The sequence below is a fragment of the Melanaphis sacchari genome, unplaced genomic scaffold (genome assembly GCF_002803265.2).
Source record: "Melanaphis sacchari strain LSU unplaced genomic scaffold, SCAv2.0 Contig23_pilon_pilon, whole genome shotgun sequence".
Classification (NCBI taxonomy): domain Eukaryota; kingdom Metazoa; phylum Arthropoda; class Insecta; order Hemiptera; family Aphididae; genus Melanaphis; species Melanaphis sacchari.
The window spans coordinates 1,530,899-1,549,935 of NW_020271114.1; the positions used below are offsets into that span (position 1 = coordinate 1,530,899).

At 24.1% G+C, this 19,037-nt stretch overlaps 4 protein-coding genes across 6 annotated transcripts; 2 read left to right on the forward strand and 2 right to left on the reverse strand.

The window, feature by feature from the left end:
- Window positions 1–323: 323 nt before the first annotated feature.
- LOC112594570 (protein ROP) lies at window positions 324–3,933 on the reverse strand. 2 transcript variants are annotated; one of them, XM_025339412.1, is made up of 10 exons: window positions 3,739–3,933; window positions 3,487–3,636; window positions 3,248–3,403; window positions 2,460–2,563; window positions 1,978–2,342; window positions 1,813–1,914; window positions 1,274–1,736; window positions 1,010–1,197; window positions 723–877; window positions 324–643 (listed from the first exon to the last, which is right to left on the reverse strand). In XM_025339412.1, the coding sequence occupies exons 1-10, from the start codon at window positions 3,764–3,766 to the stop codon at window positions 582–584; spliced, it is 1,773 nt and encodes a 590-aa protein (XP_025195197.1). In that variant the 5' UTR covers window positions 3,767–3,933; the 3' UTR covers window positions 324–581. The 2 variants fall into 2 exon arrangements, with proteins under 2 accessions (XP_025195197.1, XP_025195198.1); XM_025339413.1 differs by lacking the exon at window positions 2,460–2,563 and adding an exon at window positions 2,959–3,062.
- A 794-nt stretch (window positions 3,934–4,727) lies between these two features.
- Window positions 4,728–6,510, reverse strand: LOC112594683 (N-glycosylase/DNA lyase). The gene is made up of 5 exons (XM_025339624.1): window positions 6,437–6,510; window positions 5,960–6,259; window positions 5,630–5,903; window positions 5,174–5,368; window positions 4,728–4,917 (listed from the first exon to the last, which is right to left on the reverse strand). Exons 1-5 carry the CDS (start codon window positions 6,505–6,507, stop codon window positions 4,819–4,821), a joined length of 939 nt encoding a protein of 312 aa, XP_025195409.1. The 5' UTR covers window positions 6,508–6,510; the 3' UTR covers window positions 4,728–4,818.
- A 2,468-nt stretch (window positions 6,511–8,978) lies between these two features.
- On the forward strand, window positions 8,979–11,534 carry LOC112594646 (protein Spindly). 2 transcript variants are annotated; one of them, XM_025339551.1, is made up of 11 exons: window positions 8,979–9,131; window positions 9,223–9,305; window positions 9,361–9,449; window positions 9,644–9,814; window positions 9,935–10,114; window positions 10,214–10,372; window positions 10,469–10,675; window positions 10,737–10,835; window positions 10,896–11,014; window positions 11,084–11,259; window positions 11,324–11,534. In XM_025339551.1, exons 3-11 carry the CDS (start codon window positions 9,366–9,368, stop codon window positions 11,494–11,496), a joined length of 1,368 nt encoding a protein of 455 aa, XP_025195336.1. In that variant the 5' UTR covers window positions 8,979–9,131; window positions 9,223–9,305; window positions 9,361–9,365; the 3' UTR covers window positions 11,497–11,534. The 2 variants fall into 2 exon arrangements, with proteins under 2 accessions (XP_025195336.1, XP_025195335.1); XM_025339550.1 differs by having other exon boundaries at window positions 9,223–9,449.
- Window positions 11,535–15,452: 3,918 nt separating this feature from the next.
- Window positions 15,453–17,201, forward strand: LOC112594666 (transcription termination factor 3, mitochondrial). Its single transcript, XM_025339582.1, has 2 exons — window positions 15,453–15,543; window positions 16,027–17,201. Exon 2 carries the CDS (start codon window positions 16,130–16,132, stop codon window positions 17,150–17,152), a length of 1,023 nt encoding a protein of 340 aa, XP_025195367.1. The 5' UTR covers window positions 15,453–15,543; window positions 16,027–16,129; the 3' UTR covers window positions 17,153–17,201.
- The last annotated feature ends 1,836 nt before the right edge of the window (window positions 17,202–19,037 follow it).

Sequence of the window (19,037 nt, forward strand, 5' to 3'; positions counted from 1 at the left end):
TTAATATGAAATAAATCTATTAATGTTTTGAAATAATCCAAGTTACAGAAATTATTCTAGTGTCTACATTAATAATATAATGGTTAAAATTGTGATAAAGTTCAGTAATAATAATAAGTTAATTTTTATATAAATGCGGAATGTCCGTTAAAAGAAATAATTATGTCTAGAACATACATGATGTATATTTTAAACTTTTTTAAAACTATAATATGTAAAATATAATTATAACAATAATGATGAAAGTTATTCAAATGACTAACTTATTAACAAATAAAATTTCAAATTAATAATTTAAATAAATAACAAATAATAACTTATACTACAAAATAGATATAATACGTTATGGTGATAATAGAACTGAATTAATTGCATTAAAAAAGCTAGTTTAAAAATGATTAGGAAAAAAGATTTTTAAACAATGAAAATACTGACAAGTTCTTAAAAACCCGCAAGTACTAGATTTTTTTTTATTAGTATTTAACTCTAGGCTAAATTTAAAAAATCACGATTCATAAGGCTATATTAAGTAATACTTTGGAAAAACATAACTGTGTGATGCTCGGAAGAATTGGACAGATTTATTGACTTAAGGCAGACAAGTTGTTAAGGAAGTCTTCTGGAGTTAGAACGTGTGATGAGCCTTTATATAAAAAAAAAAAAATGAATACATATACAAATATATAATTATAAGATCACATAATGATCACACAAAATCTTACCTATTATAACCTCCCAGTTTTTGAAGTTATTAGTGACTTCATAGGCACACCTGATTTCAGAAAAACTTACTCCTCCAATCACAAACACTATTACTCTGGGCACATTCTTTATTAACTGCTGACCTTTATCTTTATGCCAGTGTCCATATCGTGCACTAAAAATAATAAACATTTAACTGTGAGAAGTTTATATGCTAAATTACAAAATAATTAAGTCAAAACGTAAGACATATATTGTAAAAAATGTACTACACTTTTAAAAAATATACCAAAGTTTAAATACATACCTAGTTGGTGCATGATATCCAGATGAAGCAGCTCTACCAGCTAGAAAAGGAAAATGTTTGGCATCCAATTTGTCTTCAATACAGTCTTCCATTAAATCTTTGATCACGGGTGTCCAGCGTGACATTTGGTATGTCTGTTCAGTAATACGTTCCTTACGTGGTATTTGATACTGCTTCTTTCTGTTACCCTAAAGAAGTAATTTTAATTACATATTTCAACTAAAAATAATATAAAATGAATAAGTACCGAATAATAATACTTACGTCCACAATAGTATTTATACCCAGCAAATTCAAATTTACAATAGCTTGTTTATCAGCTGGTGATAATTGAGCATGTTGTACCAGTTTGTTAAGATTCTCTTCAGATATTCCATTTTTAGACAAAACATACAATATAATTATCCTCATCTTATCATTACTGGATGTATTTTGATCCAATAGTATAGGCACAATGCATCTCATATGGTCTTTGATCTTCTCACCTTCAGCATCTGTACCCATAGCCAGGTCTTGTTCTACTTTACAAAGTCTGTCCACATTACCTTGATAGCATTTCATGCAATCTTCAGCCAAATGCAAATGAGTAGAATATTTGCTCAACTCTTTTTGGTACTGGGGCATTTTTTTAATCATTGTTGACAAATCTCGCATAGAAGATTTACTCTCACCAACAGCTGACATACGCTTGGAGTCTATGAACTTCTTTAAATTTTTTGTCACATTCCTAAAACAAAAAAAAAAAATCAAAATGAATCAAAACTAATAATTATTAAGCGATCAAGTTAAATTTGTAAGCTTACGTAGATACAACAGCAATATGTTGATGTCTTAACTCTACCCAAAGTTCATCATTTTCATCCAACAATACTTCTTTAAAAGCAGCTCCTGCAGTGGCTTCATATCTAAAATGGATTAAAAATATTATTTATAATTTTATTATTATAATAATGTAAGAATTATATTACTTATAAACATCATTTTCGATAGGTAGAAGATCATAAGCCATAGCTTGGAATGTGAGCTCATGTAAAACAGGAGAAACACAATCAAATCCTCTGTCAAGTATAATTAATTGTGAACGGGCTTTCTCGGGACCTTCGCCCATTGTTGGTTCATCAGCTTTGTAAGCATCTAATTTTTGCTGAACAATCTGTGCTAATTCAGCATTACGTTCAAAGTCACTTCTATATCGTACCGATGGATATTCTCCTAATGTAGCACAGACAGTGGCAATCTGTTCTGCTATGCGTTCCATATTAGGAACACGACTACTCACTAGTAACGGATTATAATAACATTGAAATGTTTCACGAGAATCTAATGAAAACACCTAAGAATTTACACAAAAAAATTACATTAAATATTAATCCAAAGTAATAATGTACAAGTTTTCTGACACCAAAAGAGAAGAACTAAGCAAAAATAGTTAAACATTAAGCAAACACACCTGACGCTCATAAGGCAGGAAAGCGATGTTAATCTCTCTGAGTGTTTTAATTTTTTTGGCAGCAATCGATTTGCAAAGTTCATTAAATAGTTCTTCTTGACACACTTCATTTAAATTAGCAATAAAACAATACCAGATTAGTATGTTAAAGCAAAACACAAATAGTTTATTAACAGCAAAGATTAGATTTTAGTGTACCCGTGTTTATACAAGTCATTCAACATATTTTAATTCACAGCCAACAATATATTTATAAATATGCCTGATTTGAATTTAACATAACACCAAAACCATAAACATAAAAAAGTTTAAAATAGGCAAATACCTCCACAAAATATAAAAATTAAATAGATCCAATATATAAATCAATGAATAAGAATGTTTACAAGTAACAACACATATTTTTGTTAATATAGTATAGCTTATAGAGTTATAAGTAATAATCAAAGATCAACTTCCACCATTAGTTTAGCAGTTAACAGTCTTCATAAAATGTTACCTGTTGTTCATATGCTATGAAAGCTATGTTAACTTCCACTAAAGTTTTAATGAATTTTGCGGCTGGGGACAAACTTAACTTGTTGAATAACTCATCGGGACACGCTATAATTACAATAGTGCAGAGAAAATATAATAATTAGGACAAAAAGTTAATTATAAAATCTAAAAACATTGTCTTTAAATGACTAAAAATTGTATGTAAAAAAAATGACAATTTAATTAATAAGTTTTTAAAAATTTCAAATATTCCCAAATATTGCTATCAAAATGTCTTAAAAATATATTACCCTCAGTAAAGTAAACATGAGCAGCTTTGTACATAGATTTTCCTGGACTGGAGAAATCTCTAATAAGAGCAGCAACTGACTTTTCACTAGGAGTAATCAAGTAAACGGCTTCCAATGTAGCCAAAGGCTCTCGTTTTTTTTGTAAATCTTCAACAACTTTAAAACCATAGCAAAAATGTGTTTGTGATTTGAATATATATATATATACATATTGATAAAAATGAAAAATTAACACTTACTAGTGATTCCTTCAGCTGATATTTCATGCATCTTACAACAGGCAGATATCATTCTCATTGCCAATTGGTCCACCACCATTACACGCCATTCTATACCTTTGTCAGCCCCTTTTTTTACACCTTTCTGTTTAATGACCTCATTCATGATCTCTGTAAAATAAAGTATTAATTAGTTAGTATAATATGTATGAAATAAACAAAAAACTACAAACAAAAAGGTAATATTATGTATAATTAAAAATAAGGCCTTACTTTGTCCAACAACAGCTTTCAACGCCATGTTTGATTCGATTCGAATCTATCGAATTGTAAACACTAAACCAACAACCTTTAAGCAGAGTAAGCAAAAAAAATAATTTACAAATGTCACTAAGAATTTAATAACATTACGTCATTAAGAGGGCTGAAGGATTCAAATAACTTGGTCGGAGATAAGAGTAGAAAAATGGTGGAAAATCAATTGGAAAATTGGTCAGGCATCAGTGTAGCCAACACAATAACAAGAAAATTACCTAACAATACGTTTTTCTTTATTGACAAAATTATTATGACTTAAATATTATAATAATTCATAAAATAAACATTAAAATGCTATGTTTAAATATCTTGTAGGTAATTAGATTTTCATATAAATGAATATATCTAAAACGAATTTAACACAAACAGGCATATGTAAATATATGCTTATGAATTAATTAATAACATTATATAATTCTTTAACAAACTATTATTAGTTTTAAATGTGTAACAAGTCTATTAAAATTATACAAGAAAATTCTTTATAATGTATTCTATACACCCTTTTTATATTAGTATCACTTATTAAGTGTGACAATCAATGTTTCCATTTATCACCTAATTCCTCAATTATTTACAAGTTCATGAAAAGTGGCTTTAGATTAAGTGCTTCACAATTAATTACTGAAATATTTATTCAGATTATAATAATTATATGTTGACTAAATTAATTTTCAAGCTTCAATTGTACTATTATTTACTAATAATTATAACAATGCTGTAAGTATTACTTATTTATAGATATTCCTTACATAATACATGTGTATAATGTATATTATTAGTTTTATTACCAAAATTAAAACCAATTTAAAAAATGTATTTAAATTTATTTATTTGAAAAATAAATTAATATTATTGTTAACAAAACTGTTAATTAAAACTTTAAGATTGAACATATTTAACTTAAAATGAATACTAATTGTTATATGTATTCAATTACTTAAGAAATTTAAAATAAAAAAATATCTCGACAAAAAAATACAAATAGAGGTTTTGTGTACAACAAACAGTAATACTAGTAGTGTAGACAATAAATCAACAAAATTTTTTCCTTTTTGCAGTAGGTTTACCATCAGGTTTGTCATCATGTTTTTTAGTTTCTTTAAAGTTTTTCAAATCGTCCAAGAATAATACCTAAAAATTAAAGTTTTTCATTTTATACAACAAAATAGAAAATTTATGATTTCATAATATTACTGCCATAACATTACAAAAATATTGCTTATAATAATTAAAATCAAGTTTTAAAAATCTCATAAGAAAAAAATTATATTCTGTTTATAAACATCTTATAAACATTATAAAATATTATAAGAAAATATCATGTTACAGGAGCCATATGACCACTGTAATGTTACTAGTAACCTTAAACAAAACATAAAATTCTCACTGTATGTGCCCATCCAGCATTCTTTTTAAATATTTTTCTAAAACAATCTCCTATTTCATTATAAACTGGTTGAGTAACTGTTTTATATTTTTTCAAATGAGGTAAATAATTTTCACAAGCAATTTGGAATACATGTGTATCTACTGGAACAGCTTCCAAGTGATCAAGTGACATTAAACAAATACAGTCAGCTACCTATAAATATAATAAATTGTTTAAATGAGTATATAATATGGTAATAAATCAAGTGATATAAGAATAAGAAAAAAAAAATTCAAAAAAGACTAAGTTTGATAATTTTTATATGATTTACAGTAAAGTTATGATACTTGAATACAAAATGTCTTTTTATTATTTTTTAAATGTGAGCAGTTAAAATTTCAATTTTGTTAAAGATGTTGATTCCTAGCGTAGCTTTTCCATCTTTAATTATAAAACATATAACTAAGTTTTTACCTTTGGGCCAACTCCAGGCAATAGCATCAATTCTTTTTTAGCACTATCATAATTCATATTTCTTAGTTTATCAATCCATTCGTTACTACCTAATTCAAACATTTTTTCAGCAGTTTGTCGTATGAATTTAGCTCTATATCCAAATTTAGCAACTTTCAAATCTTCTTCAACTTGTAGCCCAATTAATTTTTCAATATTAGGAAAAGCATGATAAGTTGTTCCATCTATTTTTTTACCATATAAAGTACACATTTTTTCAACCATAGACGAGATCCTGCAATGGTATTTTTTTAATCACAAAAGACAAAAAATGTATGGAATTTAATTTACCTTGAGATATTATTATTTGATGAACAGATAAATGATAATATATTTTCAACTGGTTCTTGTCTCAACATTCTAATTCCTTTAAACCGTTCAGCTGATTTTTTAAAAATTGGATCACATAAATTCCATTCTTTATAGTATGCTTCTAAAGGTTCATCAATTCTAAGATAATTAATTAACATTTTTTCATCCAAGTTTGTGGTGGGAATTCGTTTATAAGCAATATGTTCATCATTTTGTTTTAATATCCAAAAACCACCAGCAAATACTCCTGAGTATTCATCTAAATTTGTTTCTTTCCATCTAAAAATTATATGAGACAATTTAATAATGTATAAACAATTTGTATTTATTAAACATAAATCATTTTATGATGATAATGATATATTTATAGTTACATAATATTATAAATTAGTGGTATATTAAACACTTATATTAAGGTGTTTAACTAAATTAAAAAGTAAAAAAACCAACATTTACCTGAAACTCTGTCCACCAAGTAAAATACATTTTAAATTCACTTGGTCTCTTGAACACAAAATTTTTTTCATTCTTTTTTTAATAATGACCAATAGGTATATTAAGTTATAAAAACTTATTCAATTAATCTATTTGTTAATTTTCGTGCATTGGAGCTCAATCTTCGATTATTACTAATAAATAATAATACTAAATCGTAAATACTAAATAATAAATATTATTTCAAATTTTGCTAAATCGATTATCTGAAATGTAATGCATATTAAATAGATATCAAGAATAAAATACTGATGGTAAATAAATGATGATAAAAGATTTTACGCGGGTATTAATTCATCAGTATATCAGTATCATGGAGGAAAAATACTATATCTATTTAAGTTTTAATAAATGAAAATCACATTATCACTAGCCGCTGAATTTTAAATTTCTATCAAATTATTATATTTTAATTATAATAAATACTTTTGAAATAATCAAAAGCTTATTAGTTTAGTTTTATGAATTGTTTACTTAAACATTGTTCATTTGAAACTTGTATTTTTTCTACTAAGTTAGATGAATTAATCTATCAATGAACTATGAGTAATATAAATAATATATTATTAAAAAAAATTAAATTAAAAATTTTAACATAGTAATACAAAAAAAAAATGGCATTAATCTAATATTTAATAATATATTAATTTATTATATATGCTTACATAAAATATTTTAAAAATATTTACCTGTATATATAGATGCACAATATGTAGCTTTAAATAGTAGTAAGCATATTATATTGTTAATTTGTTATTCATATTTTTTTTTTTAGTCTAACAGAATCTAAAATTCTATAACTGAAATAGTAAATTTTAGAAATGTCAAAAATATAAACTTTGAAATTAAAATTATTACTGAACTCTTAACTTTGGACTAAAAATACAATACTAAAAAATACTCCCTTAATTTAATCACGTAAATAAAATTGCTTCATTAGATATACCTACTATGGTATACCTAATATTAGTACGTTATTAATTATTATACGCATTACGTATAGTGTACCTATACTTTTTTTATATTAGTTAAAAGTGTATTTAAAGTAACAAAATAATATTAATATACCGAGAACAAAAGAACCTCTATCATGATTCATTATGAAATTTTTTAGTTTTAATTAAAATTAATTCAGTTTGTTAAATCGACGTGAAGCTATAAGATGTCAGCGCACTGTTAGTTTTCTCTCTCTGACCCATACATAACATAGACAAAACGTATTTACCCAGAATCATTTTTTTGATATTTTTGAGTAATTATAGAATAAAAACACATATTACAAAAATTATAGAGGATAGTATTTTTGAGGATTTGCCATATCGCTTTTTATATTTTATTATTATTTGACTTAGTATTCAACTTTCAAAATAAAAAAAATAAATTATAAATTTAAATGATGTTTAAAATTGTTTGAGACAGTATTTAGACAAATCGATATGTTATACCCTCAAAAATATTGTTCTTTATAATTTTTATTATTGGTTATTTTACTCTAAAATTACAAAAAACCATTAAAAAAATGATTCTGCGTAAATGCGTTTTGTCTATGTACGTTACGCGAAAATAAACAGTGCGTTGACAATGTTGACATCCTCTAAGTCAAAAGTCGCAAAAAAATTGATATTACTATAAATAATAACTTAATGTTTAACATAAATATTACATATTTTAATTACACGTGACCTTTAGTAATTTGAGACTTGAATCAACTAATTTATTATTTAAACGAATATTAATTTGTTCTTTTATATTTAAAATCATTATATATAGGTATTATAAATATAAAATGTAGCAAAACTTCTTATCTAGTTTTGGCATGGCATTGTATAACTTAGGGATGGGCAACTCAAAATTACTAGAGGGCCAATTTTTAGAAATTAAAATCTAGTGAGCCAGATCATAGGAAGCAAAAAAAAAATCTCATTCAAAATAAACATTTTAATTAGGATTTATTTTGTTTATAACGTGCATTTTTTATTTTAAAATTGTATTATGCAATTTGAAAATGTAGCACGGACCAGATAAAAAAGGCTCGCAAGCCGACAGTAATTGTCCACCCCAGGTTTAACTATTTGAGGTCGTGGAATGGTGATTGACGGGGATTGTATCTGTCCATGTATGACTTACATTTTAAAACAGGTACTTAAGAGAGAAAATAAATACTTAGATACAATAGTCAGTAGGTATGTTTTAATTTTAATTGTATGTATTTTAATTTATCAATGATTAATATTTTACTATAGATTATAGAATATGGTATATTTAACAAAAAAAAAAAGTTTAATAAATAAGATATAAAAATTTAATTTAGCAACCAGGTCCTGTGGTAAATACAAAATACTAAATAGTAAAGGGTGATGTGATTTATTATCTATTCTAAGGCCGAACAATATAGTATTTTTCTTCCATGTTGCATAAGTATCCAACGAAAACAATACACTTATAATAATATTGGCATCACTGGTTATCTTTTGTCAGTTATTACTTTAGTACTTACTACTTAGTACTTACCAGTTACGCTTTAAAAATTCAAATTTCTAGTGTACTATCTTAACTTGTTTTTGTTAAGTTAATACTGTTAAGACGTTCTTTTGGTTCTAAGTTCTCAAAAAAACTAATTGGCTAGTTTTTATACTTTTGCCGTAATAATTACTTGGTAATTATTTATCTATTTTTTTAATCTTAAACCCGGTGACTGAGGACATAAGCTGTGAGAAGATATTAAAGGTTTTTTTGTCTTTTTGTAGGGTGACTAAGCCAACGATCGCATCTCATCTGGCAACTTTGTGATTGTTATAAGTTCTAATTTGAAATTGTCCGGACTTCTGAAGTAACGTTCATTACATGATTTTTGTACTTTAATTTAAAACTTTTAAATTATCTAGACAAAATGAATGAAAATTTATCACAAAATAATGAAAGCTCTGTAAGCACATCAACAAACTGTACTCGTCCTAGTATAACTACAATTGATGTAAGTATTACACATCATTAAATATATTAAATAGTCCAATTATATAGAAACTAAGATGACTTATTAAGTTATAATTATTTATGAACTATATATCTTCCTGTATCATTATTGTTGTAAGATTTTTTTTTCTTTAAATAATAGTATTAAATTAAATTTAAATCTAGTTTGATAATACTAATTTGTTTTTTAAATAGATTTTAAAACAAGAATTATATCAAACACAACTGCAATTGAAAACCAAAAATGCTTTTATTAGTGAACTTCAAAATGATGTAGAACAATTACAGATAGTTGAAGATGATAATATTAAATTGAAATCAGAAATTTTAACAAAAGAGTCAGATTTAAGGCAATGGACTGTAAAAGTAATTAATCAATTACTCATTGACTATTAGTTATTTCTCTCTTTAGATGAACATGTATAATTTTAGCTATAAAACATTTATAATTAAATATTATTTTATTTCAATTGTATTATATTTCAGTATTCTAATTTAGAGTTCAAATTATTAGACCAACAAAAAGACCATTTATCACAGATTGATTTGTTAAACGAGCAACTATCAATTTTAAAAAATTTAAAAGATAAGCCAAAAGAAGACTTACCAGTAAATTTAAATGAAACTATCGTAACAGAATTAAAAACTGAGTTAAATGAAAAAAAGGTACGGTTAACCATATATCAATATATGATAGTAAAATATACTTAAATTATGATTGTTGATAAGTAACATTTTCAATTTTTTTTTTTTTTTTTTGTATAGGAAAAATATGAAGAGATGCAAAATATGATTAACAATCAAGAAATTATCATTATGGAGCTAGAACATTCAAAAAGCAGAGCTATTGAAGAATTAGAAGAATTTAAAAGAAAATTTGATTTTAAAACTGATCAATTAAATGAATGGAAGCAAAAGTATGAGGTATGATTTTTACATTATTAATTGTTTTGCTAATACTTTTTTTTTTTAAATTAAGATTTTTTAGTAAAATATAGTGATTTTATTTTATGATACTAGACATTGCAAGAAGAATGTGAAATGCTCAGGTTACAACTCAATAGTATAAATAATTTAAATGCTCATAATAAAAGAGGAAATTCATTGTTTGCTGAAGTGGATGACAAAAGACAAGCATTGACAACTGAATTGGAAATAAAAAGAGAAAAATATGAAACTTTAAAAAAATGCTTATCAAAAGCTAATCATGATAACAATCAAATGAAGGTTTTAAAAATTGTTAAATTTCTACTTTTACAGATTTATTCTTGTTTATTATTTTATTTAGATGGAAATTATGAGATTAGAAAAACAGTTGTTAGAAACAGAAAGAAATGATGACTTAGAAAAATCTACTTTGATTCAAAGTTATAAAAATTGTATAAGCGTAAGATAATTCATAGTAAAAATTGGTGTGTTTATTGATTCATTTAATTTATCTGTATAGGATTTAGAAGCCAAAATTAGGGAATTAGATAAAAGACCAGAAACCCCACAAGTATTAAAAATAGATAATTTAAGCAATGATGGCATGAATGTTGTTCTTCAAATTGTATCTGATGTCCGGTATGTTATGATTTTAATTATTCAAATTTTATGTTTAAATTTTTAATAAATTATGATTTATTGTTTCAGAAAAGAAAAGAAGGCATTAGAAGAAGAAATGAATAGAAGGTCTATTAGAGATATGGAAGCTCGCCAACAATGTTTTAAAGGAGAATGTGAAATTCGACAGCTTAAGAAAGAGATGAGAAAAGACAAACTACAATTAAAAGAATTAGAACAACAAATTTCTGTACTAAAATCTAAATGTAAAGACATTTGTAGCGTAAAATCTTTGCATAGTTTTTATATTCGTAATTTTTTTTATTATAGTGTCTTCATCTAAGGAAAATATTGGGGAAGATAAACGGATAACATCTAAAGGAGTACGTTTTCACAATAACTGTAAGATAGAAGATGGGGGCCCTTCGTTGAAACAAGCAAAAAAAATTCCACAACAAGCTGTTTTGAACACAATTGTTTGTCCAAAATTAGAAGAATTATAAATTATAATTAATATTATTTTATTATTTTATTTAGTTTACAGCTCTTATAATATATATTTTAAAACTATTCTATTTGTATATTAAAATTAAATTATATGCTTCAATTTTTTAAATATTAATTTAAAATAAAACTTCTATACTGAATTTATAACAGCAAAAATTTTTAATGTTCCACAATCATATCAATGATTATATTTCAATTTCAATTTATATGTATATATACAGTAAAACCTGTCTTATACGGACCCGTATTAAGACAGAATCCTATTCTGTTTAAATTTATTTATTAATATTAGTGCGGACATTTATTATGGTCCCAGCAGATTTCTATAATTTAACATAGTATTAAACCCTTGATAAAACTGAACCTGTTTAACGTAAAATGGAAAGCTTTTTTTGGTCCTGTAAATCGTTTATATGTACATTTAACAAACAGAAAGATATATGAACAAAAATATTTTAGATACCCACATTTATTTTGTCATTAAACATTTATTAAGGTCAGCAATATTAATATGTTTCGATAGATAACTACATTTTATTTTGAATCTATATCATCAGTGCTCATTATTGTCATACCATATAGTTATAGTTTTCCTATCTTTCGTCTCATCTTACTTGTTCTTACAATGTCTTCAAAGATTTGTTTAAGTTTAAATAAAAAAGTTGAAGAGAGATAGAAGAGAGTTGTTAATTTTAAAGAAAAAACTGGATAAAACTATACAAATTTTTGAAATTTTTAATTATATTTTTATCTATTTACTTTATTTTCTTATATTATTATTTGATTAATACCTACTAAATAACTAAATATTATGTAATTATTTACTAAAAATTAAAATTTATTTTAACCTATGATATTTATTAATTTTCAAAATTTTTATTTTTATTATTGGCCACAAAATGTTATAACCTTAAATTTTAATTATGTAGAATATTGTAACTCTATAGTATGGAATTTTCCTTTTTATTCAGTAACATGAAAACCTGCTTAAAACAGAAATTTTTATCAGTCCCATGCAATTCCGCACATGGCAGGTTTTACTGTATTAATATTTTGTAACATTAAAATAAATAATACATCAAATGTAAATACTTAAATGTTTACATACATAAACACATGTATGATGCTGGTATATTGCTGTATTGAATAACGTCAAGGTGGAAAAAAACCATATTGGTTAATATATATTTTAATATTTAACTGATTAACCTAGACAAGTTAATTATGTTAGTGTACTAAACTGTTATACCTGAAAATATTGAATGAATATTTTTATTAATTTTGTTTCATAATTTTTTTTTTTAACATAAAGAGAGTACTACTCTGCTATACATTATGTGTTGAGTGGGCTACTATTATAGTTCTACAAAGTTTGAATTAAATCATATATCATCTTTCAGTATGTACAAAAAACGATTCTGATTGGAGACGTTCTATAAGCCAGTATTATCTAGTAATATTTTGATCTTAGTATTATTGTAAGTTGATAACATTGTTTCTGAAGACATTGTATTTATAAAATTTTTGTAATAACTTTTTTAACTTTTTCACTTTTTCACTTTTTTAATTAATATATATTTATATCACATATCAACTTTTATAAATAACAAAATTTAATATCATCTTTTTGAAAACACTGATAAACAGTAAGAATAGAGATTTATAATATCAATAAATAAATTATAATTTAAAATAAATCAAAAATGTTATTACGTACCCATAGTAAAATTCATAATAATATAATAATACCTATATAATACATAAAAGTTTAAGTATCCACAAGTTTTGTATTTAAATATTAACAAAAATTATTAAAATATTGTTATTTATCATTTAAATCAGTCAAGTTTTCCAAAATGAAACTTAAAATATCTATAAAAAATTATTGCCTTTTTATATCTTATGGTTTCTTTAAAAACTACTTTTAGGAATCTTGTAATAATATTGCAAAATAAAGATATAAAAAAAAAGGCTTTATAAATTTTTGGCTACAAAAGAGTTTGCATTTTTTTATAGTTTTAACGAAATTCGTTAAAATTTAAACATGAAAAATATGTATAAAAAAAATGCATGTGATTAAATACATATGTATTTTTAATATTTTTGTACAGTTTTAAGAATAATTTTTGTAGAATCTTTTGATCTTGTATTAAATTTTAAAGAACTTTGACCCATCAAGTAATTTCTTATTAGCATTTAAAAAGAATTGAAAATTTCTCAGGCCTATAAATAACTTAAAAAGAGTTTAAAAAATTTCAAAATGTTATCATATATAATGAAAATAATAATTTAAACATTTCGTGAAAATTTCAAGTACTTATCCATTATTATTTTTTTGAAATGTACAATTAAATATCAAAAATTGTTTGTTGAGAAATAATTATTTTCTTGGTAATTGTGGAACGTTGATAATGTAAACATTTGAACTTAAAATGCCCATGGAAATATTGTCATGGCTTTCCGATAGAATTTTTTTTTCATTTATAGATTAAGAAACTAATAAACAACTTTGTATTATAAATTTAAATCTTAAGTTTAAAAACAAATGTTTTATGTGTAAATGTATTTCTAATTATTACTAAATAGTTAATTAATTTTCACAATTTTGATGAATTTTTTATTTGTCAATATTTTAACTTTACTGTGACTATTGATTAACAATATTTTTAAATTGAGAAATTTATAATTTATGAGAAGCTTTTTAATAAATTTTCAAGTATTTCTACCCAGCAATTAAATTTTGATTCACATTTATAAAAAAATAAACTAAAAAAATTTCTTTTGCCAATAAATAGCTCAAAAATATTTAAATACATAGAAATTTAGACCATATATAAAAATTAATAATAATAATATTTTGTAAAAATTTTAAGTTTTTGATCTAAATGATTTTGGAATTATAAGAAAATAAAGAAATTAATTTATTCAAGAACTGGTTTAACGTTAAAATTCCAGTTTTTCCTTAATGTAAAAAAATACCTGGAAATTTTTAATTTTGATTTTTTCAAAATACAAACTAGATTTAAATTACTATCTAATTACTACTCTTGAGATTAAAAATTGAAACATTTATCGATTACTTATCGTATTTACAGACAAAATAATGAAACAAGTCATTGTAAAATTATTACATTGCTTATTTATAGCATTTCTAACTATATATATGACTTCATTCAATATCAAAATAGTTAAATGGTAATTGAATTTCTAGCAATCATTGTGTTTCAGAATAAGTTGAATAAATTAATCAAACGATGAATAATAAACAAATATATAATATTATAATTTTTATTCGAAAAAACGAAAAAATAAAAGATAAAATGAGTACATTTAAATTGGGCGGTCAAATTTGTTATTTGATCCAAGTCGAATGAATGTAATATTTTTCTTCCACGATACTGATATAAGCTTTTTTACGAGTAATATTTTATCGTGCTTATTATATACCGTCGATATAAAGCTTAATAAAAAAATGATAACAATTATCATTTCAAAAAAAATAGAATTTGAACATTAAAACATTTAAAACCTTAACATTTTCAATTTTCATTTTATTTCAATGGTTTTTTATTGAATTGTACTTCAAATTTAAAATATAATATATTTTGATTGTAATTTTCAAAGTTTTTATTGGAAACAGGTAAATTAATAAGTATTTTTAATAAATTATATAAATTAAATATTTACTAATTTAAACTTGTGATGTATAAATATAATTTAAGAGCATAATTAAGTATTAAATAAATTATAAATAATGTTTATACATAACTGATATTATACTAGTTGAAATTTAAAATATTTAATTTACTAAACAATAGTTAAGCTTAAGTATAATAAAAATTAATAAAATTTATTTGGATATCTCACTGTCCATATTTAAAACACATGTTGCATAATTATATTCATGATGGATAATTTCTGTTTTTTTCAGCTCCTAAAGGTTGTTCAAGTTATTGTTTTTTCGTAGTTTCATTTGATTACCTTGAAGTATGGATAATTTTCATTTAACACTTCTATAAGTAATGGAATAAAATGTAATAAAAGTAAGTTAAAGTTTTTTACTTATAATGGTTATTATTTTAAAACTTCTTAGAATTCCAATTCATTTTTTTCTTGTATAAACGACATAACCATTGGAAAACAACTACACATTTATTTGGCTTAAAAGAATACTTTTAGTTTAAATTTTCAATATTACCTTTAACTATGTATAACCCTATTTATGTTTTTAATAACATTTTTAATGCACATTAAATATATTATGTCCATCAAGAGAATATTACTTCTTCTAGTGTTCAACATGTCTTTACCTGAACTACAGGTATACCTTTTCCCTCTGTTATCAATAGATCACTTTAGTGAATACTAAATATTGTTACAGTAAAAAGACAATAAGTTTTAGTTTTTTCACAATAATATCAATACATTTATCTTTATGTGTTTAAATTTAAATAAAAAATTAGGTAGTAATATAGTATTCATTAAAATTATTTCAATAATATATGGTTAAAATTTTTTTTTTACAGATTGACAGTTGAAATACCAACTTATTTAACTTCAAGACTTGAACAAAATTTTAATTGTTACTGAAATTCAAATATCCAAGTTACATTTATAAATTTTATTATCATGATTTTATTTAAACGAGTACTATCTTTTAAGATCAATAAACAAAAACAATTCTTCAGATGCTTTTGTAGCTCTGATAATACTTTAGAAATAATTAAGTCTAATTCGATTCAATGGCCTAAGGACTATAATACTGTTCCATTGGAACCCAATATCACTAATTTTTCTACTATTAGTCCAGCATTACTTCCTACATTTAATTTGGCTGCATATGTTAATGAATCTTATTCACTGCAACAATTAGTCAAACTTGGTGTTGAAATTTACAAATTTGACAATAATCCTAGTTTAATGGAAATGATATTGAAATTAGATTTTGAACGTGATATGAAACCATATATAAGATTTATTCATGATTGTGGAGTACCAGTTGAAGAATTAGGAAAATTTTTCACAAAAAATCCTATGATATTTTCTGAACATATGGATGATTTAATAACTCGAATTAATTATTTAGAACATAAAAAATTTGATAAAGAAATGATAACTACCATAATACGAAAACACCCAAAATGGTTATCTCAAAGTACAGTTGAAATTGATACCAGTCTTGGATTTTTTCAAACAAACTTCTATCTTTCTGGAAATAATATTCGTAGTATAGTTACTAAATTACCAAAATTAATTACTTGGCCAAAAAAATCAGTAAATCTAATAATGTTTTCAATGATTGAAGAAATGGGTTTTAATAAAAGTGAAAGAAAAAGACTATTACAAATCCATCCTAGATTATTTACAATGTCTAAAAATCATTTATTACAACGATTCAACTATATACACAATACTATGGGTATAAATCATGATCGCATTGTCCTTGAACCTCAAGTGATGACCAGTCGTTTATTTAGAATCAAACAGAGACATGAATATTTAAAATATTTAAACCGAGCACAATATGACCCAACAAAGCCCAATTATGTACCACTTTTAAAATTAGTTTCAGGAGATGATTCAGAGTTTTGTATAAATATTGCTAAGACTAGTGTTGAAATGTTTAATAGCTATCTGAAGACTGTTCAATAATGTTATGAGTTAATTACTAATTAATAAAAAATGTGTTTTTAATTTAATAATTAATATTTATACAATTATGATTACAAATTTAAATATATGTGTGAATGTAATATATATCATGTTAATTAACTATTGATATTATTATTTTTTTTTTTAATATGTAAATATATACAATAGATGTAATAATACCTAAATAGTAGAATTTACTATTTTTAAAATGTTGTTAAATAAAAACAAATTTAATTTCAAGGGCAAAAAATATAAGTTAATCTTCATACAATAAAAGTTGAATAATAGAAAAGGTGCCATATTTTTTTATTAGAATATATAAACCAAGGTTAAAAAAATTTAAATACCTCAGTTATTATTACAATTTTTTTTACCATCAGTTTTACATTTGGGATTACTGTATATTCAATTATACAGATTTTGAAAAAATTTGAAAACAAAAAAAACGCAAAAGGAAATATAGATACTAAAAAGCACTATCAGTAGGTGTTCAAAAATCAGTTTTGTAAACTGTAAAATTCGTTTATCTAAAAATATAAAAACTCATTAAAATATTTTATCATATTTGTCAAAGATATAAGTTATTTAAGATATCAAAGTATACAGCTTTAAATTGAATATATTTGATATAAACCTCGTCTAAACTCTTCATTGTTTTAAATAATTGTATTTTTTATAGAAATATTAAAATAAAAAAATAAGTTTTTAAAATAAATAATAATATATCATACTTATTTTAAATTAAAAACTTAAATATGGTAAAAGTACATGACGATACGCAATCGCTTAATTTTTAGAATAATCTTTAAAGTTAGGTAGGTACCTAATTGTTTATACGCAAACGTGATTCCAAAAAAGTGCGTCGTACGCAATTGTGTGATACTTGTTCACATTAAAGTATCATTGTATCAACACTGCATTTTACTTAGTTTACATATTTAGATATTATGTCCTACCTACTTATGTTTAATGCATTTTTATATTTCAAATCATTATTTAATATGATATTGATACATGATATCACATTCACATATCGTTATATCGATTATAATACGTAGGTATATAATATATCTATACCTACTGGCAATACCTTCATTGTATATTGGTATTTTGTAGCCAAGTAGGTACCGTGTTGGCTTATTTACATATTATAGCAAATATACATCCCATAGGCACCTATCTACTCATGGGAGGTATTCATTTTGTATTGAGAAATCCACATTAACAATTTAAATTACACCGCTGACTATAGCATTTATAAAACTATGTAGATAAGTATTATAGTAAATTCCTATATTAATATTTTATATTTTGACGAAATGTTACAATGAATTATCTACTATATATATTATATATATCATGGTAGATAGATTTCTGGGGCTTTCAAACGCTGGTACAACAATTGATGTTATATTGTTATATACATAATCTACCTTCACAAACACTCTCAACAGGTGTAAAATGTTGAATGACATTGGCACGTTGCCTACTATATAATATTATACCCTTATTCGGATATTTGGTGATCCAAAATGATGGAGATTTTGCAACAAAAAAAAAAAAAAGAACTGTACGAGTTATACACATAAATATTATATTAAAACCTTTAAGTGCAATATATATATATATATATTAAATATACTTGTTTCGTATTATGAATAAAATATTATATATCCCTTACACTTCAGTCTATCGTTGCCGCCACCGCCACCGCCGTGATGGTCGCGTAGTGTACGAGTCTTTCGGACGCCGATGGCGACAAAAGGGAAAAAAGGTATTTTCGTTCCGATTCTATTCAAATGGAATGCACGCACGCAGATCGGATTCATCACAATGGTCATGTGAACGCTTATATTATATAAATATATATATTTATATTCGTATT

Coding starts and splice junctions, on each gene's coding strand:
- LOC112594570 (XM_025339412.1), bottom strand. CDS start 3,766: ATGGCGTTGAAAGCTGTTGTTGGACAAA. Junction 1,198..1,273: donor GTATAAATACTATTGTGGAC/GTAAGTATTATT, acceptor TTACTTCTTTAG/GGTAACAGAAAGAAGCAGTA. Junction 644..722: donor AAACTGGGAGGTTATAATAG/GTAAGATTTTGT, acceptor TTTTATATAAAG/GCTCATCACACGTTCTAACT.
- LOC112594683 (XM_025339624.1), bottom strand. CDS start 6,507: ATGAAAAAAATTTTGTGTTCAAGAGACCAAGTGAATTTAAAATGTATT. Junction 5,369..5,629: donor TGCCTGGAGTTGGCCCAAAG/GTAAAAACTTAG, acceptor TTATATTTATAG/GTAGCTGACTGTATTTGTTT. Junction 4,918..5,173: donor ATGCTGGATGGGCACATACA/GTGAGAATTTTA, acceptor TTTAATTTTTAG/GTATTATTCTTGGACGATTT.
- LOC112594646 (XM_025339550.1), top strand. CDS start 9,366: ATGAATGAAAATTTATCACAAAATAATGAAAGCTCTGTAAGCACATCA. Junction 10,676..10,736: donor ATGATAACAATCAAATGAAG/GTTTTAAAAATT, acceptor TATTTTATTTAG/ATGGAAATTATGAGATTAGA. Junction 11,260..11,323: donor TTCTGTACTAAAATCTAAAT/GTAAAGACATTT, acceptor TTTTTATTATAG/TGTCTTCATCTAAGGAAAAT.
- LOC112594666 (XM_025339582.1), top strand. CDS start 16,130: ATGATTTTATTTAAACGAGTACTATCTTTTAAGATCAATAAACAAAAA.